The 23303-nt window shown below is 53.4% G+C and overlaps 2 protein-coding genes across 2 annotated transcripts; one reads left to right on the forward strand and one right to left on the reverse strand.

Annotated features, from left to right (window-relative positions):
- Positions 1 to 10785: 10785 nt before the first annotated feature.
- On the forward strand, positions 10786 to 17991 carry CCDC86 (coiled-coil domain containing 86). Its single transcript, XM_006214891.4, has 4 exons — positions 10786 to 11618; positions 15026 to 15155; positions 16871 to 16945; positions 17136 to 17991. The coding sequence occupies exons 1-4, from the start codon at positions 10861 to 10863 to the stop codon at positions 17253 to 17255; spliced, it is 1083 nt and encodes a 360-aa protein (XP_006214953.1). The 5' UTR covers positions 10786 to 10860; the 3' UTR covers positions 17256 to 17991.
- A 953-nt stretch (positions 17992 to 18944) lies between these two features.
- On the reverse strand, positions 18945 to 23051 carry PTGDR2 (prostaglandin D2 receptor 2). The gene is made up of 2 exons (XM_015248359.3): positions 22871 to 23051; positions 18945 to 20632 (listed from the first exon to the last, which is right to left on the reverse strand). The coding sequence occupies exon 2, from the start codon at positions 20622 to 20624 to the stop codon at positions 19431 to 19433; it is 1194 nt and encodes a 397-aa protein (XP_015103845.2). The 5' UTR covers positions 20625 to 20632; positions 22871 to 23051; the 3' UTR covers positions 18945 to 19430.
- Between the last annotated feature and the right edge of the window lie 252 nt (positions 23052 to 23303).

The following is a 23303-nucleotide window of genomic DNA, read 5'->3' on the forward strand; positions in this document are numbered from 1 at the left end:
AGGACTTTACATGTTAATACATGCATTACATATGTGTTTATGTATTTAGAAGGTTCTAGAAAACCCAAGACCTCCTTTTAGTAAATAGTGGTTCACTGATTTCAGAGGATCTAAGACTGTGAAATAGCATGAGCCAGATGTCTCACCCTGGAGGAGAAAGAGGACTACGGATCTATTAACAGACATTCAGGAGAGCATCACTTCCTCGTACCCACCTCTGTCATGTGACAGCACATTGCGAAATGCACACTGAGTACCCAGCAGGCACTAAGATAGAGTGACCATATGTCCTTGGCACAGATTTGTTTGTACATATTGTCCTGGTGTCCCAGCTGGACAAAAGCGCTCGTATGGATGATAAATTATCAGGTCACTGTAGTCCCTGGGAAAGTCACTCTCTATAGTGAGAAAGCCCCAGAGACCTATGACAAGAGGCCACTAGGTGGTGGTGTGGCATCTAGCACTGTTCTTGGGGACCCGCTAAATTTGCTGGACCCAGTGGGGTCAGCCCCGCTCAAGACTGCACCCAGAGAGATATTTATTTGCAGGATGGAATAGAACTGGTGAAGGAGGGAGTGGCCAGGGAAAGTCATAAGACAGAGACACCAGGCTGCTGTCTCTCTGGGCTCTTCCATCAACATCCACCTGCAGACACTAATCATGACCTCTGGGCGGTTCTAAAATTATTCCATATGTATTATTAGTCTTATCTCACCAACTGTTCAGCCTGGCAGAAATCATCCTGCCTGCAGGACAGATCGGGAACGCTCAGGCACCCAGGGTAGGTTAAAAATCTGGCATCCTTTGAATTAATAATCTTCCAATGTTAGTTTAATGTTAACTTGTTAAGGATGGGAAGAAAGCATTTTTCCATTAGTAAAAATTGTAAACCTCTTTCTTTATGTTCAAAATGGAGATGTATTACATGCACCAAATAGAACTCCAGTTATTTGGAATTGTCTTTCTTCTTTTGGTTTTTCCCCCTCTCAAACTGGAGAGCATCACTTATTCAGTCACAACAGCAGAGGTGACTTGTGGGGAGATAAATCTTGTTCTAAATACAGTCATCACCTGTTCTCATGTGGATGTAGTCTTTATTCTCTCTGAAGTTTTCTTTTGCAACCAAACAGCTTTTTAGGAGAACTTTTAAAGGCTTGCAGATACATTCTTGGTAAAGAGTCCTGTGCTCTGAAATTATTTGGTTTCAGAATCTGGGCTTCCCGGTAACACCCACCCTAGAAGCTGTGAGGGGCCCGTCTCAGGGCTGGATGGATCTGGAGACACAGCATCTTGCAATGCACATCACAAAAATACCCCATGGAGGTGGGCCAGTGCTACACAGAAGTTTTTCTTCCTACTTAAGTTGTTATCTACTTAACGGTATTAGGGCAAAAGGGACCCTGGTTTCGTTTCCACCAGCTATGGGAGGATCTACAGGTGGAAACCCGAGTTAACAGGAAGCAGATCTTTGATGAAGTCCTGTGGTGTTTCGGTGTTGCTAGGACTCAGCTGGGGAAGCTGCCCCCCTGGCCAGTCTCTCAATCCCCTACTGGACTTGCCTCCTTCCTCCAGGCAGTCCTCCTAGATATTCCCTTATCCTCAGGAGCCTCTGTGGGTGAAATCGTATTGGTTTACCACTGGGTCTAGCTTGCCTTGTTGGGCTCACTGTCTCACAGACTTCAGTCTTATCTCTGCAGCTGGACTCAGCATAGCCTGAGGATAGCATCCCCATCTTACACTTATTTGCGGTCCCCCACAACACCCAGCAACACCAGGCAACAGAGGAAGATTGCCTGAATCAATTCTTATTTGGTGACTGATCCTAAATTCCTTTAGAGAGGGCCCAGGAACAAATTCCTTGAACAAACATTTTAGCATAGACCTGAAATCCCCTTACTTCTCATCATTCATTTAATGATTCTTTGTTTCAAGAAAAGGGTGGGACCCTTAACTATTTTTAACTCTAAACTATTAACTACGAACTCTTTTAACTCTTCTCTATTACTCTCTTTATTCTATTCTCTTGCCATAGTTCTCAAGAAATTCCCACTACAGTGTGAGCTTAACATTATCCAAAAAACAATTTTGTGTAATCATAATAAATGGAAGCCGGTAACATTAACTAAACTCTCTGGAGGAATCATTATCAAAAATTTTACCCACTTGGAATGTAGTTTGGTGCAGCCATTATGGAAAATGGTAGGAAGATTCCTCAGAAAACTAAAAATAGACTTACTGTATGATCCAGCAATCCCACTCCTGGGCTTATATCCAGAGAAAACTCTAATTCAAAAAGATACATGCACCCCAATGTTCATAGCAGCACTATATACAATAGCCAAGACATGGAAATAACCTAAATGTCCATCAACAGATGACTGGATAACAAAGTTGTGATATATTTATATGATGGAATACTATTCAGCCATAAAAAGAATCAAATAATGCCATTTGCAGCAACATGGATGGACCTAGAGATCATCATTCTAAGTGAAGTAAGCCAGAAAGAGAAAGAAAAATACCATATGATATCACTCATATGTGGAATCTCAAAAAAAGAAAAAAGAGGACACTAATGAACTCATCTGCAAAACAGAAACAGACCCTCAGACATAGTAAACAATCTTGTGGTTACCAGGGGAAAGGGAGTGGGAAGGGATAAATTTGGGAGTTTGAGATTTACAAATGTTAGCCACTATATATAAAAATAGATTTTTTAAACTTTCTTTGGTACAGCACAGGGAACTATATTCAATATCTTGTAATAACCTTTAATGAAAAAGAATATGAAAATGAATACATGTATGTATATGCATGAGTGGGACATTGTGCTGTACACCAGAAATTGACACATTGTAACTGACTATACTTCAATTAAAAAAAAAATCTGTCCCCACTTTGGGGAGAGTACAGCTCATTATTAGAGTGTGTGCTTAGCATGCATGAGGCCCTGGGTTCAATCCCCAGTACCGCCATTAAAAAATAAATAAATAAACCTAATTACTTCCCCCAACAACCAAAAAAAAAAAAAATTATGCTCACCTGATGTTTCATCTTCACTCACTCATTCATTCAGTAATTATTTATTGAGCAGCTCTTAAGTACAAAGTCTGGGCTCTAAGAAAATAGTAACATACAAAACAGAATAAAGAAATCCTGTCCATGGGAAACTGACATTCTAGTCAGTGGGAAATAAACAACAAACAAGGAATCAAGTAAAATATATTAATATATTGTGACTAAAGATCAAGGAAAGGCTTTCTATCCAATTTTCCTCTAACGAAGTTGTGGGGTGATGACTGGGCATCATCCTTGCAAATCACATCTGCCCCAGAAGAAGGTGCAAAAAAAGGCTACAAGAATTTCTCCCTTGAGATAGACACCTGATCATGAGAAAATACCTTCTGTTCCAGTTACTATTGCTGTGTAACAAGCATCCCCAAAACTTAGTCATATAAAACAATCATTTTCTTATGCTCGCAGCTTCTGTGGCATAGAACTTGGACATGGCATGGTGGGGAGAGGTTGTCTCTGCTCTGTGACTTCTGGGACTTCTCCTTGTAAGACTCAGAGTTGGCAGTTACCTGACAGTTGGAGGCTAGAATCATCTGGAAGCATCTTTGCTCATGCCTGTCAGATGAAGTGTGTTGTCAGCTGGGATCTCAGGTGGGCTGTCAACTGGAACACCTTCACTGGACTCCACATGTCGTCTCTCCACGTAGGATGATTTGGGCTTCCTCACAGCATGGCAACTGAGTTCCAAGAGTGCGCATACCGTAAAAGCCAGGCAGAAGCACGTGGCAGGCTTATGACCTAGCCTCAGAAGTCACATAGCAACAGTTCTGCCATAGTCCTTCTGCTAAGGCAATGAGAAAGGTCCATTCAGGTTCACGAGTTTGGGGTGGGGGAGACGCAGACCCCATTACTCCAAGAAAAAAGGTGAGAAGGTCACATGGGAGGATGAGCACATGGATGGGAGGTACCATTGCAGCCAACTTTAGAAAATGCAATCTTCTACACCTTCTGTGTCTAACTTACAACAACAACAAAAAAAGTAAGGTATCTAGATCCACCCAGAGTTTATCTCACAGGCAGAGAGCTAAAACCACTCGAGCAGAGAGTGATAATATCTGAGTGTTAGGTAACCTTTTATTTTGAGCAGAGTAACCCTTTGTTTGATCAGCCTCTGCTCTGTGTGGAAAGCATACCAGTTCTCAATGACCTGAAATTTCTGCCTCGTGGCTTATTTTTAAAGAATTGAAAATTTGGCCTAGGCTAAAGAAAGGATTTATTTTTTTATTAAGGTTAAGTGCCTATTACATAGAGGTAGAGAGGTGTGGATGAAGGCACACTCGTTTTGGAGGCAGAGTCCTGGATTTGAATCCTCTCTCTGCCTGTTCCCCAGCTCCCTCTCCCTAGACATGTTCCTTCACCTCTAAAACACAGGGCAGTAGGATTAACTTCTTCAGGATGTTGCCATGAGATTAAGCGAAATAATACCGGCAAACACCCTCCATGCTTGGTAGCCGCTATGGACAGAATCTCTTATTTTAACTACCGGTGGAATTGGTATATTTTTGTGGGGGGTTTTAAATCCACAGCAATAAAATGTCACCTCATCAATATTGCTATAATGTTTATGTCCTTAAATTTTACCATAAATGATATGCTTTTAAATCTGTAAGCATAGGAAGGGGGCTTTTGGGGGGAAATGAAGTTTGTTTCCACAGGGATCCTTTGGGGATGAGATCCAAAATGATGAGCCTGGCTGAGCCACTGGGCTCTGGGAGCAGGAGATTCTGGATGTGCTGTGAGAACAGAGAAACAAGGCTGTTGGCTCAGGGGAAACCTCATCTCACCAGCTCAGTCAGACCCGGTCCGGTTTTTGTCCACCACTGCAGTGTGCAGAGGTGGGGAGAGAGCAGAGATTCCCCTGCCCCAGGGCCAGAAGATTCCCACCGGCAAACCAGGGGTGGGAAACTAGTTGGTCTGTGCAGAAAAGGGGCCTCATAATTTGCATCTTGGTCACCAAGGCAGGGTCTCCAGGGGTTGCCATGGAGACGAGGCTGCCATATTGGTTGGGGGAGACGATATGGCATTGAGCAGTTACGGCATCGAGGAGGGACCAGAGCTGCAGAGAAACCAAACGTTAGAGGAAATGAGGGGAGAGGGATAAACAAATGGAGAGGAAGGGAGGGGAAGTGACTCACTGTGAAACTCTGCAGTTATCCTGGTCTCAAGAACTGAGTTGTGTGTATGGGCATGTGGCAGGGGCGGTGCGGGGGGGGGCCTGCCTGTCCGTCAAGCTCACCTTCCATCACAAGGATGAAGCCCCTAGCTGTCACCCACTGACATGTGTCCAGGGTCTGGAGCTCTGCCATCTAAATCCAGCCCCATGAAGCTGAGACAGGTTCAATTTTGAATAGAGAAGTTCTGAGTTCGGGTCCTGCCATTTAACATTCATGTGACTTTCAGCACATCATCTCTGCGATGCTATTTCCTCACCTGTGAAATAGGGAAGATGATTCCTGCTCAGCCTTCCTCAAAGGGTACTTTTGAGATTCAAGTGCTCAGTATCTGTGCCCCAAGACAATGTAAGTGCCATCAAGGCAGAGACCACAACTGCCCCACTCCCAGCTGTCCTCCTAGTCCCTCTCATTGTAATCCAGTCAATCAATATTTGGTGAATGAGTAAATGGGAGGATGATGGGGAACTCAGCCCCTGTCCTGGCTGGGAGGGGAGGGCAGGAAATTTCTCCCGCATCTCTCAACTCCTCCTGCAGGACACGGCTCTTCCAAGTGCGGTCCACCCACTGGCAGAGGCATCACCTGGGAGCGTGTAGAAATGCAGACAGACCTTCAGGCCTGTCCTGGACCTACTGACTCATCATGTCTGGGGTTGGAGCCCAGAAATCTGCATTTTAACATGTCTTCCACGTGATTCTGATGCTCACCCAAGTTTGGGAAACATTGCAATTAGACACTTCGGGGTGAGGGTAAGATGGGGCATGAACAGCCATGTCCTGTTTCTTGGGGTATCTTCCTCCCACCTGGGGCACAGGTGTTCATTCCTCAACCCACCCCCACTGACTGCCTGCCTGCACAGGGCAGGGAAACACTGTGGAAGCTGGCAGGGGGTAGGGGGGCAGGGAGAGGTCTTGCAATGCAGTAGCTTGTCTACCCCTTCCTGTGTCAGCAAAACCTGCAGATGCCGTGAGGGATCAGGAGATAAGCCTTGCAGGTACCCGAGAGCTTTGCAAAGAGGCCCCTTTACAATCCAATCAACTTCCTTGCACCCTGGCAATGCCCTGCATGGACAACTGGATGGCTTCACATCAGGGGTCCCAGGTGCTCCTCTGCTGAGGTCTTGCCCCCTCCTCTTGAGGATCCAAAATTCCTTGTGAGCTGTTGGGAACATACAGAAAAGATAAACCTCCAAGATAAGAGCCCATGATAAGAAGTGATATGGTAACCCCAGCCTTGCTGCAGGTTCTCGGTGGGCCTGATTCAAGATGCCCAGAGCAGCTGTTCACACAAAGGAGGCTGGGGGAGCAAATATTGAAGGAGGACAGCAAGGTCTTCAGAAAGGTCAGAACAAAGGGCAACAAGGCCAAATGACAAATCCTGCACTTGCCCAGAAAAGCCAACAGCTCACGTCCAGCATCCAGGGATCGGCAGCTGGAAGCAGATGGAGGATATCAATTGGCGGCTCACCGCTGGGAAGAGGATGGGCACCTGGCCACACCAATAAGCATCACAGAGGACGGAGGTGACAAATCCACTCGGCTCCGGGGGACCTCAGGGAGCTCCAGATGCCACATCCTGGAAGATTGATTGTGTCGTCGTGGGAGACACAGCTGTAGGAGCAGATGTTCAGCCTGGATAAAAGACAATTCTGGGGAAGCTTCAGGAAGACTGTCTTCAAGTGCTTGAGACTTCTGAGTAGAAGAGAGAGCAGCCTGGACCCGTGTGACCCAGTGAAGGGCAGGCAATGGCAGCCCAACTCCCAGAAACGCCTCAGCCTCATCAGGGTCCTGCCCTCACTCCAGCCACACTCAGCGATGTCCCAGTGGCCGGATCCAACCTCCTAGACTGAGGAAATCCTTACATATTCTCAGCCCCAGTCTTCTGACCCTGGGGCAGGTGGATGTGAGAGTGAGGGCTTGGGTTTAGAGTCGTGAAGCCCCGAGATCCAGTCCTGCCCTTGCACCCTCTCCTGGGGTCACCCTGTACCAAATCCCAGCCTCTCCCAGCCTTGGATTTCCTTGTGGGTAACCCAAGGCTGTTCTTCCCTGCCCATTCATTCATTCAGTGAACTCCCAGCACTTGCTGTGATCACCCTCCTGCACCGACGCCCCAGGGGACTCAATGAGCACCCAGGGGAGGCCTGGCACTTCACAAGTGCACAGTGAGTGACGCTGGTATTGCCAGGGCCTGTTTCCCAGCCATCTCTGATCTTGATGCTGAGCAGAGGACCATAGGGATACAGGCCCTGACATCTCAAACCTGACATGTCAAACCCTCTCAACCCAGCAGCTGTGGCTGGGTGGAGGCTCAATGGCTCAGCGAAGAACACCTGATCCGTATCTTCTATCACCTGTAAGCACACAGTTTCCTTCAATCAGCAGATCTCAGGTTACATAAATCGAGGTATTGCCAATTCAGCACACTCTGCCCCGCGCACGCACACATGGGGCCTTAGCCAATCGTGGGGCAACCTGGCACCCAGCACCTCCCAGGGCACAAAGCAGGATCCTTGTGAGGAACAGGCAAAGGAGGCCCACAGGAGGCACCGTTGCTGGGCAACTAAACTTGCCAGCTCTGGAACTGCTGTCCTTGCTCCTGGATGTATAGCTGTGTGATTTTAGGCAAACACCTTAGCCTTTCTGTGCCTTGGTTTCCTTACCTGGATGACAGGGAGATTTACTCTTCAAAGTTGTGGCTCTGCAGTCAGAAGCCTACAGGTGGATCCCACGTCCACCATGTATCTGCTGTGTGACCTTTACAAGTGTCCTAGCCTCTCTGTGCCTCAGTTTCTTTATCTGTGAAATGGGTATTGTTATAACAGCACCTGTCTCACAGTGTGGTTGTGAGGATTTGTACACAGAGAGCACTTAAAAGAATATCTGGCCCAGTAATGACTTGTCCCAGTGTTTTTGGCTGGGTTCCTCCACAGCCAACTCTGAGACAAGGATTCAAGTGCAAGTAGCCTATTCAGAAAATAAATCCAGCAATCCCACTCCTGGCCATATATCCAGAGAAAACTCTAATTCATAAAGATACATGCACCCCAATGTTCATAGCAGCACTATTTACAATAGCCAAGACATGAAAATAACCTAAATGCCCATCAACAGATGACTGGATAAAGAAGTTGTGGTATATATATATATATGTGTGTGTGTGTGTGTGTGTGTACAGTGGAATACTACTCAGCCATAAAAAAGAATGAAATAACACCATCTGCAGCAACCTGGGTGGACCTGGAGATCATCGTACTAAGGGAAGTAAGTCAGACAAAGACAGACAACTATCATATGATATCACTTATACGTGGAATCTAAAAAAAATGACACAAAGAAATTTATTTATAAAACAGAAAGAGACTCAGACATCAAAAGCAAACTTATGGTTACCAAAGGAGAAAGAGGGGCAGGAAAAATTGGGAGTTTGGGATTAGCAAATACAAACTACTATATATAAAAATAGACAAATAACAAGGACCTACCATATAGTACAGGGAACTATATTCAATAACTGGTAATAACCCATAATGAAAAAGAACACGAAAAAGAAAATATATATGCATAACTGAATCGTGAGGCTGGGATATTTACAGTAGAAAGCCAAGGAGCCTAAGGCAACAGAGTCCTAACAGTGACTGTAATATCAAGCTTTTCTGAAAAATTCAGGTGTCTCCCCTGGGCCCCTATACACTATTTATAATCACAGTGACAAACAGCCTGGGTGGAAGCGGAGGGTTTCCAGGCCAGAGATCACTTGATGCCTATGTTGATCAGGGGTCTCGTCACCTGATCTGAAAATGTCTGTAAAGCACCTCCCGCTCTCACACCACCTGGAGGGGACCTGAGATCACCCTCTGAAGTATGTTAAGTGGAATCGGCATAGGATCCAATCAGCATTTGAGAGTGATCCCTCCAGCTGGGGACACAGCCCTGGTAATGCACGCCAGGTATGGCTCTGTGTGGCAGGCCATTTGGGCTTCCTGGCTGGGACAGAGAATTTAAGGAACTGAGAGTTGGGGGTTGGAAGAGCTGGGCGAGGAGATGCAGTGGGGAGCTGCACTGCTGGGCAGGGGCACTGAGACCAAGCCTCATTGCAAGGACTTACTTGGTCCAGGAGCAAGGGGCCTGAGGGCGCTGAGCCTGTGAATGGAGCCTCTGAGAGCCACCAGGAAGGCAGGGACTGACACAGGTTTACAGCACAAGCGTGCCACTGTTTCTGACAACATGGAAGGATAGTGGAGAAGCCAGGCCATCACCTTACCCTTAGAGAGGTGACTTTAACAGGCTCAACTCATCAGGATGCATTTTGGATGCTGTGTAGCACCAGCCAAGGGGTGAGAGGTCTTAAGGGATCTTCAGTCCGCTTTTCCATCCTCCAGGGAACTTGCCTGGGTTTTCCACCTCCTCACCTCCTCCCTGATCAGCTGTCAAGATACCCTGGGCCCCATCTGACTCTCTCACTTCTGCTCCAGAGTGATTCAGTACGTGGGGGCTGTGCTCAGCACTGAGACCCCTGGATGTCTGCCTGACCTTCTTCCTCGGCCCCCTGAGCACCATTGGACAACTTCCCAGGCGCTACTCATAACCCCTCAGCTGAAGAAACAGTGGTTTCTAAAAAAATCTTCTGGGACAACAGAACAGGGACCCTGGGATGCCTGTGAGCCATCCCCAGGAGGTTATGAGAAGACACTGGAAAAGATCTTCCAAGATGTTCTTCCTAAGAAAGTCACATGCTGTGAGTAACTCAAAGCCACCGACTGGATCTATGCAAAGGAAGAGGGAGGCAGGTTCACACGCTGGGACAATGACCACTGCCTTGGCTGAAAGAAAGCTCAGAGAGGATCCAACCTCTGTTTCTAGAACTGAGAGGGTACGGGGAATGGCTGAGGGCCCAGTGTGCCAGAGGACAGAGGTGGTGCATCTAACCCTTACCTCAGCATCATATATAAAGCTGACAATGTTATAAAGGGAGAGCCGTAGATTTTTATACTTGAGCACAAAATGGAAGAGAAAGCAAGGATTACATTTAACACACAACTCAGGACCTGAGACTTCCCACCTCCAGGATCTTCCAGGTACCATTCACTCTGGCAGTTAGGAGTACTCCGACTGGGTCATTTTATATACAGTAAACTAGTGCAAAAACACCCATATTACAAATAAGAAAATTGAGGTCCATAAAGGGTATAACCCTTGCCCAATCGCACAGCAGTGAGTTAGAGGCAAAGTTCCCATCCAGCCTTGCCTACGGGTTCCCTGGATCTCTGCTCTCCAATCCTCTGTTCCCCCGAAAATGCGTTCCCCTCCCCCCCCCCTTCCTTTTTCGTCTGCACACTCTCTTTTCCCCAGGAAACTGGGTTCTCAGGAAAGGCAAAGCAGGATCTTAAGTTAGGCACAAGTAAATGCGGCAAAGCTTTTTGCGCATGCGCCTAATAAACCCAGGCCCCGCCCTCCCTAGAGTCCTCCCCATGCCTCTCTGCCCATCACTAAGATGGCCTCCGCGGCAACAGCCCCTCCTGCCCAGCACAAACGTGACGGCTCCTGACGTCATAGGACGGCGCCGGTTGTCTTAGAGGCTGCACGTGGGCTCAGATTTGGAAACTCAGGCCCCGCCATGGATACCCCGCTGAGGCGCAGCCGGCGGCTAGAAGGCCTAGAGCCTGAATCACCCGAGAACCCCACTGCAGGTTTGCGGGCGAGACGGGCCCTTGTGGAGTTCGAGTCGAACCCAGAAGAAACGAGGGAGCCCGGGTCTCCTCGGAGTGTGCAGCCCCCCAGTCTGCGGTCTCCTAGACATCAGCCGGAGACAAGCCCGGGGTCACCCAGCCCACGAGAGGGGGCAGGCTTGGGGTCCCCCCGAAGGCAGCCAGAGCCGGACCCAGTGTCCCCCCAGAGTCAGGGAGATCCAGTCCTCCAGTCGCCCCAGAAACTGCCGGAATCGAGTCCTGAATCCCCCCGACTTCAGCCAAAGCTAAGTGAGGAGTCACCAGAGTTCTCCCAGGACCAAGAAAAAGCGGACTCGGAGTTGGCCAAGAGCGAGGAGGAGCCGCCCTCCGGGTCTCCCGGCCCTCAGCAGCAGCCAGGCCCAGGATCACCAGAGCCGAATCCAGGTCAACAAGCGCCGGGTCCGGAGCCCTCGCAGCCACGACAGGAACTAACACCCGAGTCGCCTGGCTCCCCACGGGGTCAGCCCGAGGCGAGCAAGCCACCTCCGGCCCGGGAGTCGGGGAGAGACGGCCTCGGACCAAAGAAGCGAGAAGGTTCCTCAGTCCAGGCCCCAGCGTCCAAGAAGCCGAAGAAGGAGGAGGTCCCCATAATTCCGAAGGGGAAGCCCAAGTCTGGGCGGGTGTGGAAGGACCGCTCAAAGAAGAGGTGAAGTGGGGGACAGCTGGGCAGGGGTAGGGTTCTCTGTGGTGTTGGGGCCTGGGCACAACCTGGAGATAGCTCATATCAGTGGGGGCGTCACACAAACAGGTAATTATAATCAGAATGTAGTAAAATGCACTGAGATCTCTGGGAGGGGTGCCCTCAAAGGACTTCTCCCATAGCATTTAATCTGTGTGTTCATCCAACACGTATTTACCCTTGTCTGCCCTCTGTAGTGAGGGGGGGTGGGGGTAGAAGCAGGTAAACCAGCTACTACTTGATAAATAGCAGTGAAGTCTTCATCCACTATTTTCTATTGCAGTAATTTGCCTGTTTGATAAAAAGCATTACCAAGTGCTGAGTGTATAGGATGCTGTTAGTAAGGATTGGCCAGAGGAAGGACCTTTCAAACAGGGACCAGCATGCATTGTGGCAGTTAATCCACTCATCAGCCCTATGAAGCAGCAAGTGTTAGGATTATCCTCATTTCACATAAGGGGTCACCAAGGCTCGGGGAGGCTGAAAGCGGTAGAGGCAGGACCTGAGCACAGATCTGATTCCAAAGTCTGGGCGTGACAGCCCTTTACCTGTGCTCTGTAGATGAGAACTAAGCGTGAGGTCTTTTCTGTGCTCGATTAGATGCTTGTTGAGCAAAGGAAGAGGCTTAGCTGCGGTAGGAAGGTTTAGGCTGCCAGATGAAGAGGTGGGCTCCAGTTCACATTTTAGCTACTGGGAACCACTGGGAAGTCAGGAGTTTGTGGCTGTGAGGGACCATCGGGGAAGGACTTTAAGGATGAAATGGACATTTACTGAGGGTTGACTGTATGTCAAGCTTTACACGAGGCTTTTTGCAGGTGTCATATTGTTGAGCTCAAGGCAGTAGGTATTATTCCCTCCCCCCAACACTCTCCCCCATTAAACAAAAATGATTGAAACTTAAGGAGTAGTTTGCTTCAAGTCACCAGTCAGAGACTTAGAAGCTGAAGTGACTGTAGGAGTCGGAGCGGTGAATGGCGGCACTGCCCCTCCACCTTGGTCCTGGAGGTCACAGGGAACAGTGGGACCACTGATGGCCATGGGGAACAAGATGAGGGTGTTGGCGTTCGGGTGGGAAGAGGGTGATGAGCAAGTTGAGTGTGGGAGCCTGGGCTCCTGGTACTGGGCCTGCAGGAGGTGGGGGCGAGGGAAATGAGTTCGCTGAGCAAGAGGGAGAGAAGGTTGGCAGGAGATATCGAAAAGCAAGAGAAAGAGGGCATTTTGTCCCACCTCCTTGCCTGAACTGAAACCCTTCTGGACTTTCTGTTTGCTTGGAGCTGTGCTCCACTCCTCTCTCCTCTTCCCTCCTCCGTCATCACTGAAAGTCTTCCATGCTGACCTCCTCTCCACGTTCCTCCTACATGGGATGCTCCCTCTGAGCTCAGGGCCTTTGCACATGCTGTTCCTCCTATTGAAAGTCTCTTCCTGGTCAGTCCCCACTCATCATTCAGGGCTCAGCTTGAATACCACCCCCTGGAAAAGCCCCCTTTGTCCAGCCCAACCAGGGTTCAGTCCTCATGCTATGTGTTGTCATTGTACCTTGTGCTTCTCTTTTGTCACACCCCCATTTGCACAGATTGTTCACTTCTGTGATTCTTGTCGTCTTCCCCTCTAGACCAGAAAGTGGGGATTTACCTGTCATGGCTAGACTCCCCCAGAGCCTAGCACATAAAGGCATGAGTTGAACAAGTAGATGAATGAGAACAGAAGGTAGTTCATTCATTCAACCAATTTATATTGTGTTGAGCTAGGGTCTGGGGGCAAACGTGGCTGTAAACAGAACATTCCAGTTGTGAGAAACAGGTAACCAACATGTAATATATATGTGTCAGTAATAAGAGCAATATAGGAAAATAAACCCCAGTGGGGACGGGAAAGGAGCAGGGGTGCAGTGATCAGAGAGGGCCTCCCTGCCAAAGGGTTGTGAGCAGAGGCCTGAATGAAGCGAGGGAGGCAGAGAGGCTGTCAGGGAAGAGCGTCCATGCAAGAGGAACAGAAAGACCAGAGGTCCTGAGGCGGAAGTGTGCTCCTGGTTTGAGGGACAGTCCAGGGACCTCATCATCGAGCACAGGGGGCGCAGTAGGAGGCACGTGAGGTCTTCCAGGGTTTGGCACCCCAATCTGGGATGCCCAGCTCTAAGGGCGAGGAGGATGTCCGTGCTGCAGCCCCACCCTTCTGTGCTCAGGAGGCCCTTGGGGAGGGGGAGAAGGAGCAGGGGGTTTGTGCTGGGTTCAGGCAGGCAGAGTCGGGGACTGGCGGGTGGAGAGAGGCAGAACCAGGCTGAGGGTGGACGGACCCAGGGTCAAGGTCCAGACCGTGTGTGCAGACTCCCATGGAGCATTAGGGGGAAGATGGAAGATGGCAGGGAGGAGCAGGACTGAGCCACCCCAGGGGCGGGAGCAGCGGCGCACCAAAGGCCTGAGGGGCTGGCCTGCTGTGACACTCTGGGGCAGCATACAGGGGATGTGGATAAACAGGAGCGCTTTCAGAAGTCTGGGAATTGGTGGGGAGGCGGGAGGGCCACAAGGAGATCTGCTGAGGAGGAATAAAGGCCTGTGGGACACTTGAACTGGCTTCCAGTCATTGGAGGAGAAAGAGCTTACAGGAAAGGGGAGCACGAACCCCCGAGCTGTCAGCACCCATCTCAGTGGCCCTCCTCATTTTACGGGTCTGCTGCCTCTTGCTCCTCAACACTTTTTCCTTCTTCCTGGAATATTTTGCAGCACGTCCTGGATCTGTCATTCCACCCATAGATCCTGGCAGCATGGATTCTTAAGGAGGTAGTCTGGTCTCTCCTAGGACTATGTCACTATCACGCTTTAGAAAATCAAGACTTCCCTGATACCCCCTAACACCTGCTCCATCATCACACAGCCCCTGCTGGGGAGGGAGCAGGGGCTGTGACCATTCACGCCGTTCTGAACCAGAGGGAGCACCCCAGGAGGGAGTGAGCCGCATCTCCAGAGGCCCTCACGCCCAGGCTGGCTGCCATTGCCCCGAGCAGCAGAGCTTGACGACGGACCTGTGTGGTCTGGACTCTGGTCACAGACGGGTTCGGGTACTGACTGCCGCTCAGGAACAAGGTGACCTTGGGCAATCACGTAACCTCTCTGAGCCTCGGTTTGCTCCTCTGTAAAATGGAGAGAGCAGGTGTACCCACCTGAGGCATGTCACCAGGGCTCAAGTAATGGCAGCAGGCATGATCAGGGCCCTGTCCTGCCCCGAGTTTCTGCAGACCCGGAGGGTCGACTGCGTGGTAAGCAGCAAGGTGGGGAGGCGATTCTGACTGGGTTCTGGGGGAGAAGGCCCGGAGCTGAGAGGAGGGAGGGCACAGGCTCTTCCCACGGACTCCAGGAGCACGCACTTTCCCCATCCAGGTTCTCCCAGATGGTCCAGGACAAGCCCCTGCGCACATCCTGGCAGCGGAAGATGAAAGACCGGCAGGAGAGGAAGCTGGCCAAGGACTTCGCCCGGCACCTGGAGGAGGAGAAGGAGAGGCGCCGGCAGGTGAGGGGCCAGCCAGGCAGGGCTGCACCGGTGTCTGCTATAACCGGCCTGGGCTGGGGAAGCTCCCACATGTTCCCTGGGGCAGGCTGATTTGGTCGAGAGCCATTCTTGAGCCTGGGGGCACCAGCGAGGCAGGGAGCCTGGCCCAAGCAGCAGCGCAGTCTAGGACCACAGGGGAGGGAAGCCCAGTGGAACATCTTGTTTAGCTCCGGGCTTATAAGAGGCCCAAGCAGGGGAGGAGGCCCAGGATAAGCCCCCAGTTTCCCTCACTGGTGATAGGGGCATTCAGTGAGATGGGCCCAGGGGTCCCCGCCATGGGACCTGCTCAGATGGGAAAGGTTTACGGGTCAGAGTTGTCCCAGGTGTTGTTGCTGTCATTCCCGGGACGCAGCTGCCACACATCAGCAAAGTGGCTGGCCTGCACTTACCCCAGTTCTCTCCCTGACGCTCATCCCAGGGCCAGAAGTGGCTCACGGTTCACACCCAACCGCTTTAGTGTCCGGAAGCCCCAGCGGCCACACGCAGATAAAGTGAGGCGGTGGTGTCGGTCCACCAGGGCCGGGGTTATCAGTAGGACACCGCTTACCTCGGTCCCTGGGGCTCGGGAGTCGTCACGCACCTCACCCCACAGCCTGTGGTCCTAGTATGCCCACAAGGGGAGGGGGTGGGCCAGTCACTCGGTCTCCTATCCCCTGCTTTGAGTCGCCCCAGCTCAGCCTGTGGCCACGACCCTGCAGACCGTGTGGCTGCCACCGTGTGCTGAGTCCTTATCTCGCTTCCTGTGCGGCCCTGGCTCCCTCTTGGGCAAGGCAGAAGCTCCTTGTCACCATCCCCTCCAGAGGTGCCGCTGCCCAGCCCCCAGCCCAGCCCTTCCCCTCACTCTGGGAGCTCAAGCGTCACTTCTCCTTTCTCCTCACGGGCCCAGGCCACCCTTTGCACCCTGGGTTGCCAAAGCTGAGAGAGGCCCCTGACCCTGCAACAGATCTGAGGCCAACATCCCCGCCCTGGTCCCACCAGGACAGCATTCAGTGGAGCCAGAGGGCACTGGGCTTCCCACTCGCGGGGAAGAGTCTGTCCAGATTCATCTTCTACGTGTTCCCAGTGGGCCGGACGGTCCAAGCCCCGTATGGGTGTTCACTCCCCTCTCCCTCCACACAGCCTGATATCACAGTCATCTTCACTGTTAAGATGGGGTGTTGAGGCACAGTATAAACAGCTTGGCCAGGGTCACCCATTCAGGAAGAGGCGGAGTCAGGATTCAGACCAGGGCCACGGAGCTCCGGAGCCCCTTCTCTGCAGCCTCCACCCTCATCCCTGCCCTGGCAGTCTAGGGGCACATGGGCTTCGAGGGGGAGGGGGAGACTCCAAGAGACGGGAATGCAGGAAGGGGCCGGCCACCCCTTCTCCCTGGCAGTTGATGAGTGGGTGGTGCGAGGGACCACTGTCCGCATGGGCCTGACTTTCCTTTCTTACCCCACTCCTCCCCTTCCCCACTAAGCCCCTGTCCTCAGCTGCCTGACCACGTCGGGTCAGGAGCTCTCTACCACGGTGGGTCTCTGGGTGCTGGTCCCACAAGCACAGGGACTGTTCCTTGCTGGCCCTCCACCCCCACAACACCAGTCTGGAGCCAGAATGAATTGGCCTATTCCCCTCCTTCCTGAGAGGCCAGGGCTGCTTTGGCTCCCAGACCCACATCCTTTCCCCAACGTGTGCAGGAGAAGAAGCAGCGCCGCGCGGAGAACCTGAGACGCCGCCTGGAGAATGAGCGGAAGGCGGAGATTGTCCAAGTGGTGAGTGTTGCCCTAGTCGGGGTCAGGGGACCATGGCCAGGTCGGGCATTGTGTTCCAGATGCCTCGGCATCCCTGCTACACAGCCCCCACTCATGCTGCCGCCCCAGGCCCCCAAGAGCAGCCTCCCCTTCCCAGGGGAACAGGGTGGAGAACAGGCCACAGTAACACCCTCCCGACCCCCACCCCCAGATCCGAAACCCCGCCAAGCTCAAGCGTGCGAAGAAGAAGCAGCTGCGCTCCATTGAGAAGCGGGACACGCTGGCCCAGCTGCAGAAACAGCCGCCCCAGCGGCCAGCAGCCAAGATCTGAGCTCAGGACAGCCGAGGCCTTCTGTGGCCGAACACCGTGTCACACACGCCGCCTCTTGGGCCCTTGGTCACAGGCCTGGACCCAGCACTCCAGCTCTGGTTCCAAAACAGGGACCTCACCCGAGACTGGGCTTGAGCCTTTGAGGGCTCAGGGGCAGGTCTTTGTGGGCCAGCGGCCCAGAAGGAGGCCGGGACCTGGCAGAGCCTGGGGATGGGAAGACGGTAACTCCCCCCTCCTCCTTCCCCCTCCTCTCCAAGTGCCTTCAACCCAAGGACAGTAATTTCTGGTTCCTCAGGGAGCTGGTGACTGGAGGATGACTCCCCAAAATGTCTGCGTTCTGTCTCAAGGTCGTAGGTTCAACCCAGGCCAGGAGGCTGGAAGGCAGGAGTCCAGCTCCCCCCACACCTTCCCAAAGGCTGCTCTGGGTCCCTCTGCCCCCAGCTGACCTTGTCACCCAGCAGACTGAATCCAGCCTGCCCCACTTGTAAACACTTAAGGTTAAAATGGGGAGGGGGCAGGGTCTCTCTAGCTCCCCCTTTCCTGTACCGGACTCTGCAGAAGCCCTAAAGATCTGATTAACTCATGCCAATTCAATCTATAGCAAAAATATTTTTATTAAACCCCTGCTATGTAGAGGCACAATTCTAGGTACCAGTGAATACAGACAAAAGTCCCTGCCTTCAAGGAGCTTTCATTCTGGTGGAGAAAACATAATAAACAAAATTATTGTGTGTCAGATGGCACCATGTGTTGAGTGAGGCCAGGGAGGAGGCAGTGGGGAGCATAGGCGAGGCGTCAGGATGGGATGTCCATTCAGTCAGTTGTCCATCAACTGCTCTGTGTGCTGAGCGCTGGCTGTGGGCCGGACCTTGTCCGGCGCTGGGAGTAAACACTGGGACCTCAGCTGTAGGTGGTGGCACAGGGAGCACTGGGCCGAGATCCCAAGAGAGTTTCTCCCCCAGCTCTTCCACTAACATTTCATCCCCCGAACGTGTGCTGGCGCCACCTCTGTGCCACGCCCTGGGATGCAGAGCTAAACGGACACGATACAGTGGAGAAGCTACGACAAGTTACCCCTCACACCTACAAGTTGGGGGTCAGCTGCCCAGCCCCTGTGTGGTCAGGAGGTGGGTGCTGCACAGATCTAGGGATTACCAGCACTGCCCAGAGGGTGTCCTGCCGAGCTCTGGGCCTGTACAGTGTCAGGTTAGCTAGGAAATGTCACAGGCTGTGGTCTCGGAGGCTGCCATGCACAGTCAGGTACTAAAGACCTTCAGTAATGATGCCCCAGGTTTCCCGAACATTTGACCAGAGCACCCCTTGCTTCTTGCACCATATAGACATTGGGCAATGCTGGGTCAGTCAGGTGGAGAGCGGGGCTCCCTCCCACACATCTAGAGGACTTGGGGTATGTGGGGGGTGTTCTTTCACATACTAAGTGGTCACTGAACAGGTAGTGCTTTATGGTTAGTGAGCAGACCCTGTATGTTGGGCGGGTTACTTAACCTCCCTTCACTTCTCTCTGTACGTGGCTAAGAAGAGGGACTGACAGAACCTAGCCCTCGAGATTGTGGGATAAAGCGCCTCACTCAGTAAAGGGCAACTAAATGGCTAAAGTGAAAAAGTGAGACTGGAACGGTGCTTCCCAAACCTTTCACTTTCTACCCCCCAAATCTATCACTGGTTTAAAGTAAAACTCCACCCCACCCATTACCTGCTAAAACAGCTCCTGTGTACCTTGGGGGTCCACTGACCTAGTTTGAGAAGTCGTGGGACTTTAACCCCATGTTACTCCAAGTGTGTGGTCCGCCGGCCAGTAGCTCTGACGTCCTCGCCTCCTGGGAGCGTGTTAGAAACGGAGACGCTCAGCACCCCCACCCCCCCTGCTCAGTCAGTCTGCTCTTTAACGGGACCCCTGGGTGACCGACCCACAGTAACGTTGGAGAAGCACTGCTTTAACTCAACTTTGTTTCCGAAAAGGATTCACTGATGTTCGCGGGACGTTAGAAAATGCAGATTCCTGGGCCCGCACGGAGACCGCCGAGGCTGGAGGCGGGATATCTGCGTTTTACCGCGGGCTGGAGGGAGGCCTCGGGGAGCTGCTGCGCGCTGCGCGCCCTGCCCTTGCCTCCCGGGGAGAACGGCCCGCGGCGGGCGGGTTCGCGGCCGCGCCTCCTACCCGGAGGTGGTGCTCAGCGCCCGGTTCAGGGGCCCCCGCTCGTCCTGGGACGCGGCGCGGCCCCTCTGCGGGGGCGCCCCGCCGCTGCCCCGCAGCCAGGCGAGCAGGCGCGCGGGCGGGCGGCGGCGGCCCGGCGCGGAGGAGCAGGAGGAGGAGGCGCGGCGGCGGCGGCGGCTGCTGCCCGCGCCGCCCAGCTCGCTGTCGTCCACCAGCACGCTCTCCAGCACGCTGCGCAGCGAGCGCCGCAGCTTGCGCAGCACGTCGGGGCAGGTGAGCACGTAGAGCAGCGGGTTGACCACGCTGTTGAAGAAGGCCAGGCTGGTGACGAAGGGCAGCCCGCGCCAGGCGAGCGGCCGCAGCGCGGGGTCCGAGTGCGCCCGCGCCTCCAGCACGCTGAACACGTGGTAGGGCCCCCAGCAGAGCGCGAAGGCCGCCACCACGGCCGCCACCAGGCGCACGAAGCGGCTGGACCGCCGGCGGCCGCGGTGGCGCAGCTGCGCGCTCACGGCCGCGTGGCTGGAGGCGATGATGGCCAGCGGCACGGCGAAGGCCAGCAGGAACTTGCTGACGGCCAAAGCCGTCTGGCGCAAGTTGCACGTGGCGTTGCGGTCAGGCCCGGGGTTCAGGAGCAGCACGTTGTAGTAGCACATGACGCGCCCGTCCAGCCGCGGGATGGTGTCGCGGAACACGAAGTAGGGCGCGGTGTTGAGCACCGCCAGGGCCCAGAGCGCCAGGCACACCTTGTGGGCGGCCGCCACCGTGCGATGGTTCTGGGCCCACACGGGCCGCACGACCTGCAGGCAGCGGTCCAGGCTGATGGCGCTGAGCAGGAAGCCGCTGGCGAACATGTTGAGGAAGAAGATGGAGGAGTGCAGCTTACAGAAGGTGGTGCCCAGCTCCCACGAGTGGCCCACGGCCAGGAAGTAGGTGAAGAAGGGCAGGGAGGCGCTGGCCAGCAGGTCCGACAACGCCAGGTGCAGCACCCACGTGGTGACCACCGTCTGGCGCATGCGGCAGCCCACCACGAAGAGGATGAGTCCGTTCTCCACCAGGCCCAGCAGCGAGGCCAGCCCGTGTAGCAGCACCGACACATGGTCCATATAGCGGATGCTGGAGTTGCTGTGGCTTTGGAGGCGGCTCATCTGCTCCAGGACCGGACAGAGCGGCTTCATGGTGACGTTGGCCAACATGGTGGGCTCTGCAGCGGAGAGAAGGCGGTGCTGAGGTGGGCGGTGCAGGAGCAGCAGGGGCCCCTGGCCGGGAGATGGGACCCTGACCCATGAGTGTCACGGATGATGCCCCTGGGGACCAGTGAAGTTGAGCAAGGGCAGTAAGATGGGGGGATAACATCCCAGCCCCTCCACCGCTCACTGTGCGACCCTGGGCGAGCCATTTCACCCTCCTCAGCCTGTTTCCTCCTCTGTAACATGAGTGTCGCTCACAGCAGGATCCAGGTCATAGGGTTGTTGGGAGAATTAAAGGAGTTAACATACATAAGCATTTCAAACAGAGCCTGGCACGCAGTAAGCGCTACATCAGTGGCGTGGTTATTTTCAGTCGGATGGTCTAAGATCATTTGGAGAAATAGGAACCAAGGTCAGGCCATGCTGGGCTCCTTTCCCCAATCCCCAGAGCACTGGGATGTGAACAAGTCTCCACCTAATGGGCAAGAGGGTTCAGCTGGGCTGGGGATGGGAATGGAAGGAGGAGTCTGTGCCTTTAAGAAATGCGGCCCACACCCACCTACCCACAGCACCCCTAGACCTTGCCTCTCTGCAGATCCTCTGTGTGGCCCTTCGCTTCCACTGTGGTGGTTGGTTGGGTGTGTTGACTGCAAACAGTGCAGCCAGCGCCTCCTTTGATAGTTGAAGAGGAAATAAGATAAGAGCAGGGAGAGAGCTGGGCAGGAGGAACTGCCAGATTTGGGCTCTGGAGGCCTGGTAGGGCCAAAAGTCCTCTCCCCTGCCCGGGGCAGCCACAGCCACTCTGCCAGCCCCAGGAAACCCAGCCCTGTTCATTCATTCATTCGATCACACACCCATTCAACAGCTGTTTATCGATCAGCTACTCAGGTCAGCACTGGAGAAGCCAGCCTCTGGCTGATGTGCAAACACCCCAAGTGTGCACACCCATAGCCTCATCAAGAACCCGAGACCATCTGATATGAAGCCGGTGGAGATCGGTGAGAGCAGAGATCAGGGCGGGAGGCCATCTGCAGGAGGTGGGGACCGACAGGCAGCAGGGGTTGACTCAAGATTGCGCGGGGCCACCCGCGGCTTGCCACGGACTGTGGCAGGTCCTTTCCATAGGTGCTTTCTTGCTCACGGATATCATGGAAGGTGCTAGAAGTTCTCTCCATCCCATATTGCAGATGAAACTGGGACTCAAGTGTTTGAATAACTTGCCCAGAGCCACCCAGACAACACAGGCATGTGGAGGAGCAGCAGTTCAGTACTCAGCCTGTTCTCCTTCCTCTGCCTCTGCTTCAAGCGTGAGATGATGGAGGGAGAGCAGGGAAGTGGGGGAAGGAGGGGGAAGTGGTCTTCAGTCTTCGTCTTTCCAGAAGAGACACTGTTGGCCAGGATGAGAAAATCCACAGCCTCCCGCAGGGACCACGGTCCTTTGGAATGTGAGGGTCCCAGATATCAAACTAGACTCTCCTTGGCAGGTGAGCCACTTGGAGCTGGGGACATGCAGGTGGATGGGAGGGGAGCTGTTGGGTCTGCCCTCCCTGAGAAGGCTCATATTTCTAGAGTCTGCAGGGCAATTACACTCATAGTGGCCCTGTGAGACCCTCTTTTTCAGAAGAGGAAACAGAGGGTCAGAGAAGCACAGCGACTTGCCCTGTGTTCCTCAGCTGCAGTGTGGGAGCGGGAACTCCACCCACAGCACACAGACACATGCTGTCTCCTCTCTGTGCTCAAACATTCCCTTCAGCCCAGTCTAAGTCCCGTGAGGATGCACAGTCCTGCTGAACCCTGGCAACCCATCCAGCCTGGGCCTCTGGCTGACGGATCCCGGACCCCAGCCTCCCATGATTCTAGGGAGCCCAGCGGCCAGGGTCTTGTTTGAATAGGGAGCTGGGGCCAAAGAACACAAGCCTTTGGAGTAAGAGACCTGGGTTTGAATCCCGGCTCCTCGACTTCCAGGCTGGGTGAACCTGGGTCCGTTACCTTAAGACTGCTGGTGTAACCCTCCCACCCGGGCTGCAAGGGAGTCCGGAGAGAGAAGCGCTCATGGTTCACCACCGTGCCTGACATCTAGTTAGGACCTAAGAAAGCGCAGTCCTTCCCTCCTCTGAGCTGCAAGTCCTTTGGTCAGTCCAACCCCCTGCCATCCCCTGGTAACAGCCCTCTCCCCAGGACAACTGTGCCTTCTCTCCTGGGTTCAGAGAGGGCCCTGGGGCTGCCCAGCCCCCAGGCCACCGTCTCCTTACCTGGGCACAAAGGGAGCACAGGATTCCAGCCCTGGAGGCTGTCAGCTTCTGGCGACAGCCGAACGAGAGGCGCCGGGCAGGCAAAGGCAGGGGAGTGAGGCCGAGGGAGGAAATAGCTGTCAGCCCAGAGTGTGTGTGTGTGTGTTTCAGGGTGGGGTGGGGGGAGGCGGGGACAGCTGGAGAATGAGTTGTCACACTGGTGTTTAGCATCAGTGCCATCGATGGGGACTGGGCGTAACTACTGGCAGCCCTGCCTACGCCCTCTCCCTTGGTGAGGGAGACTTCGCAGAAACGTGATGTCAAGTACATAGTACACGTGGGGAAATAGGTGTGGGCCAGAAAGTGTGCGTGTGCGTGGGGGCGAGGGGGTGCTTTGAGAGTGACAGGTATGCACAGAAATGCATAAGGAAGAGGGCATCCTGTCCAGCTGTCC

The sequence above is a fragment of the Vicugna pacos genome, chromosome 10 (assembly GCF_048564905.1).
Source record: "Vicugna pacos chromosome 10, VicPac4, whole genome shotgun sequence".
NCBI classification, from domain to species: domain Eukaryota; kingdom Metazoa; phylum Chordata; class Mammalia; order Artiodactyla; family Camelidae; genus Vicugna; species Vicugna pacos.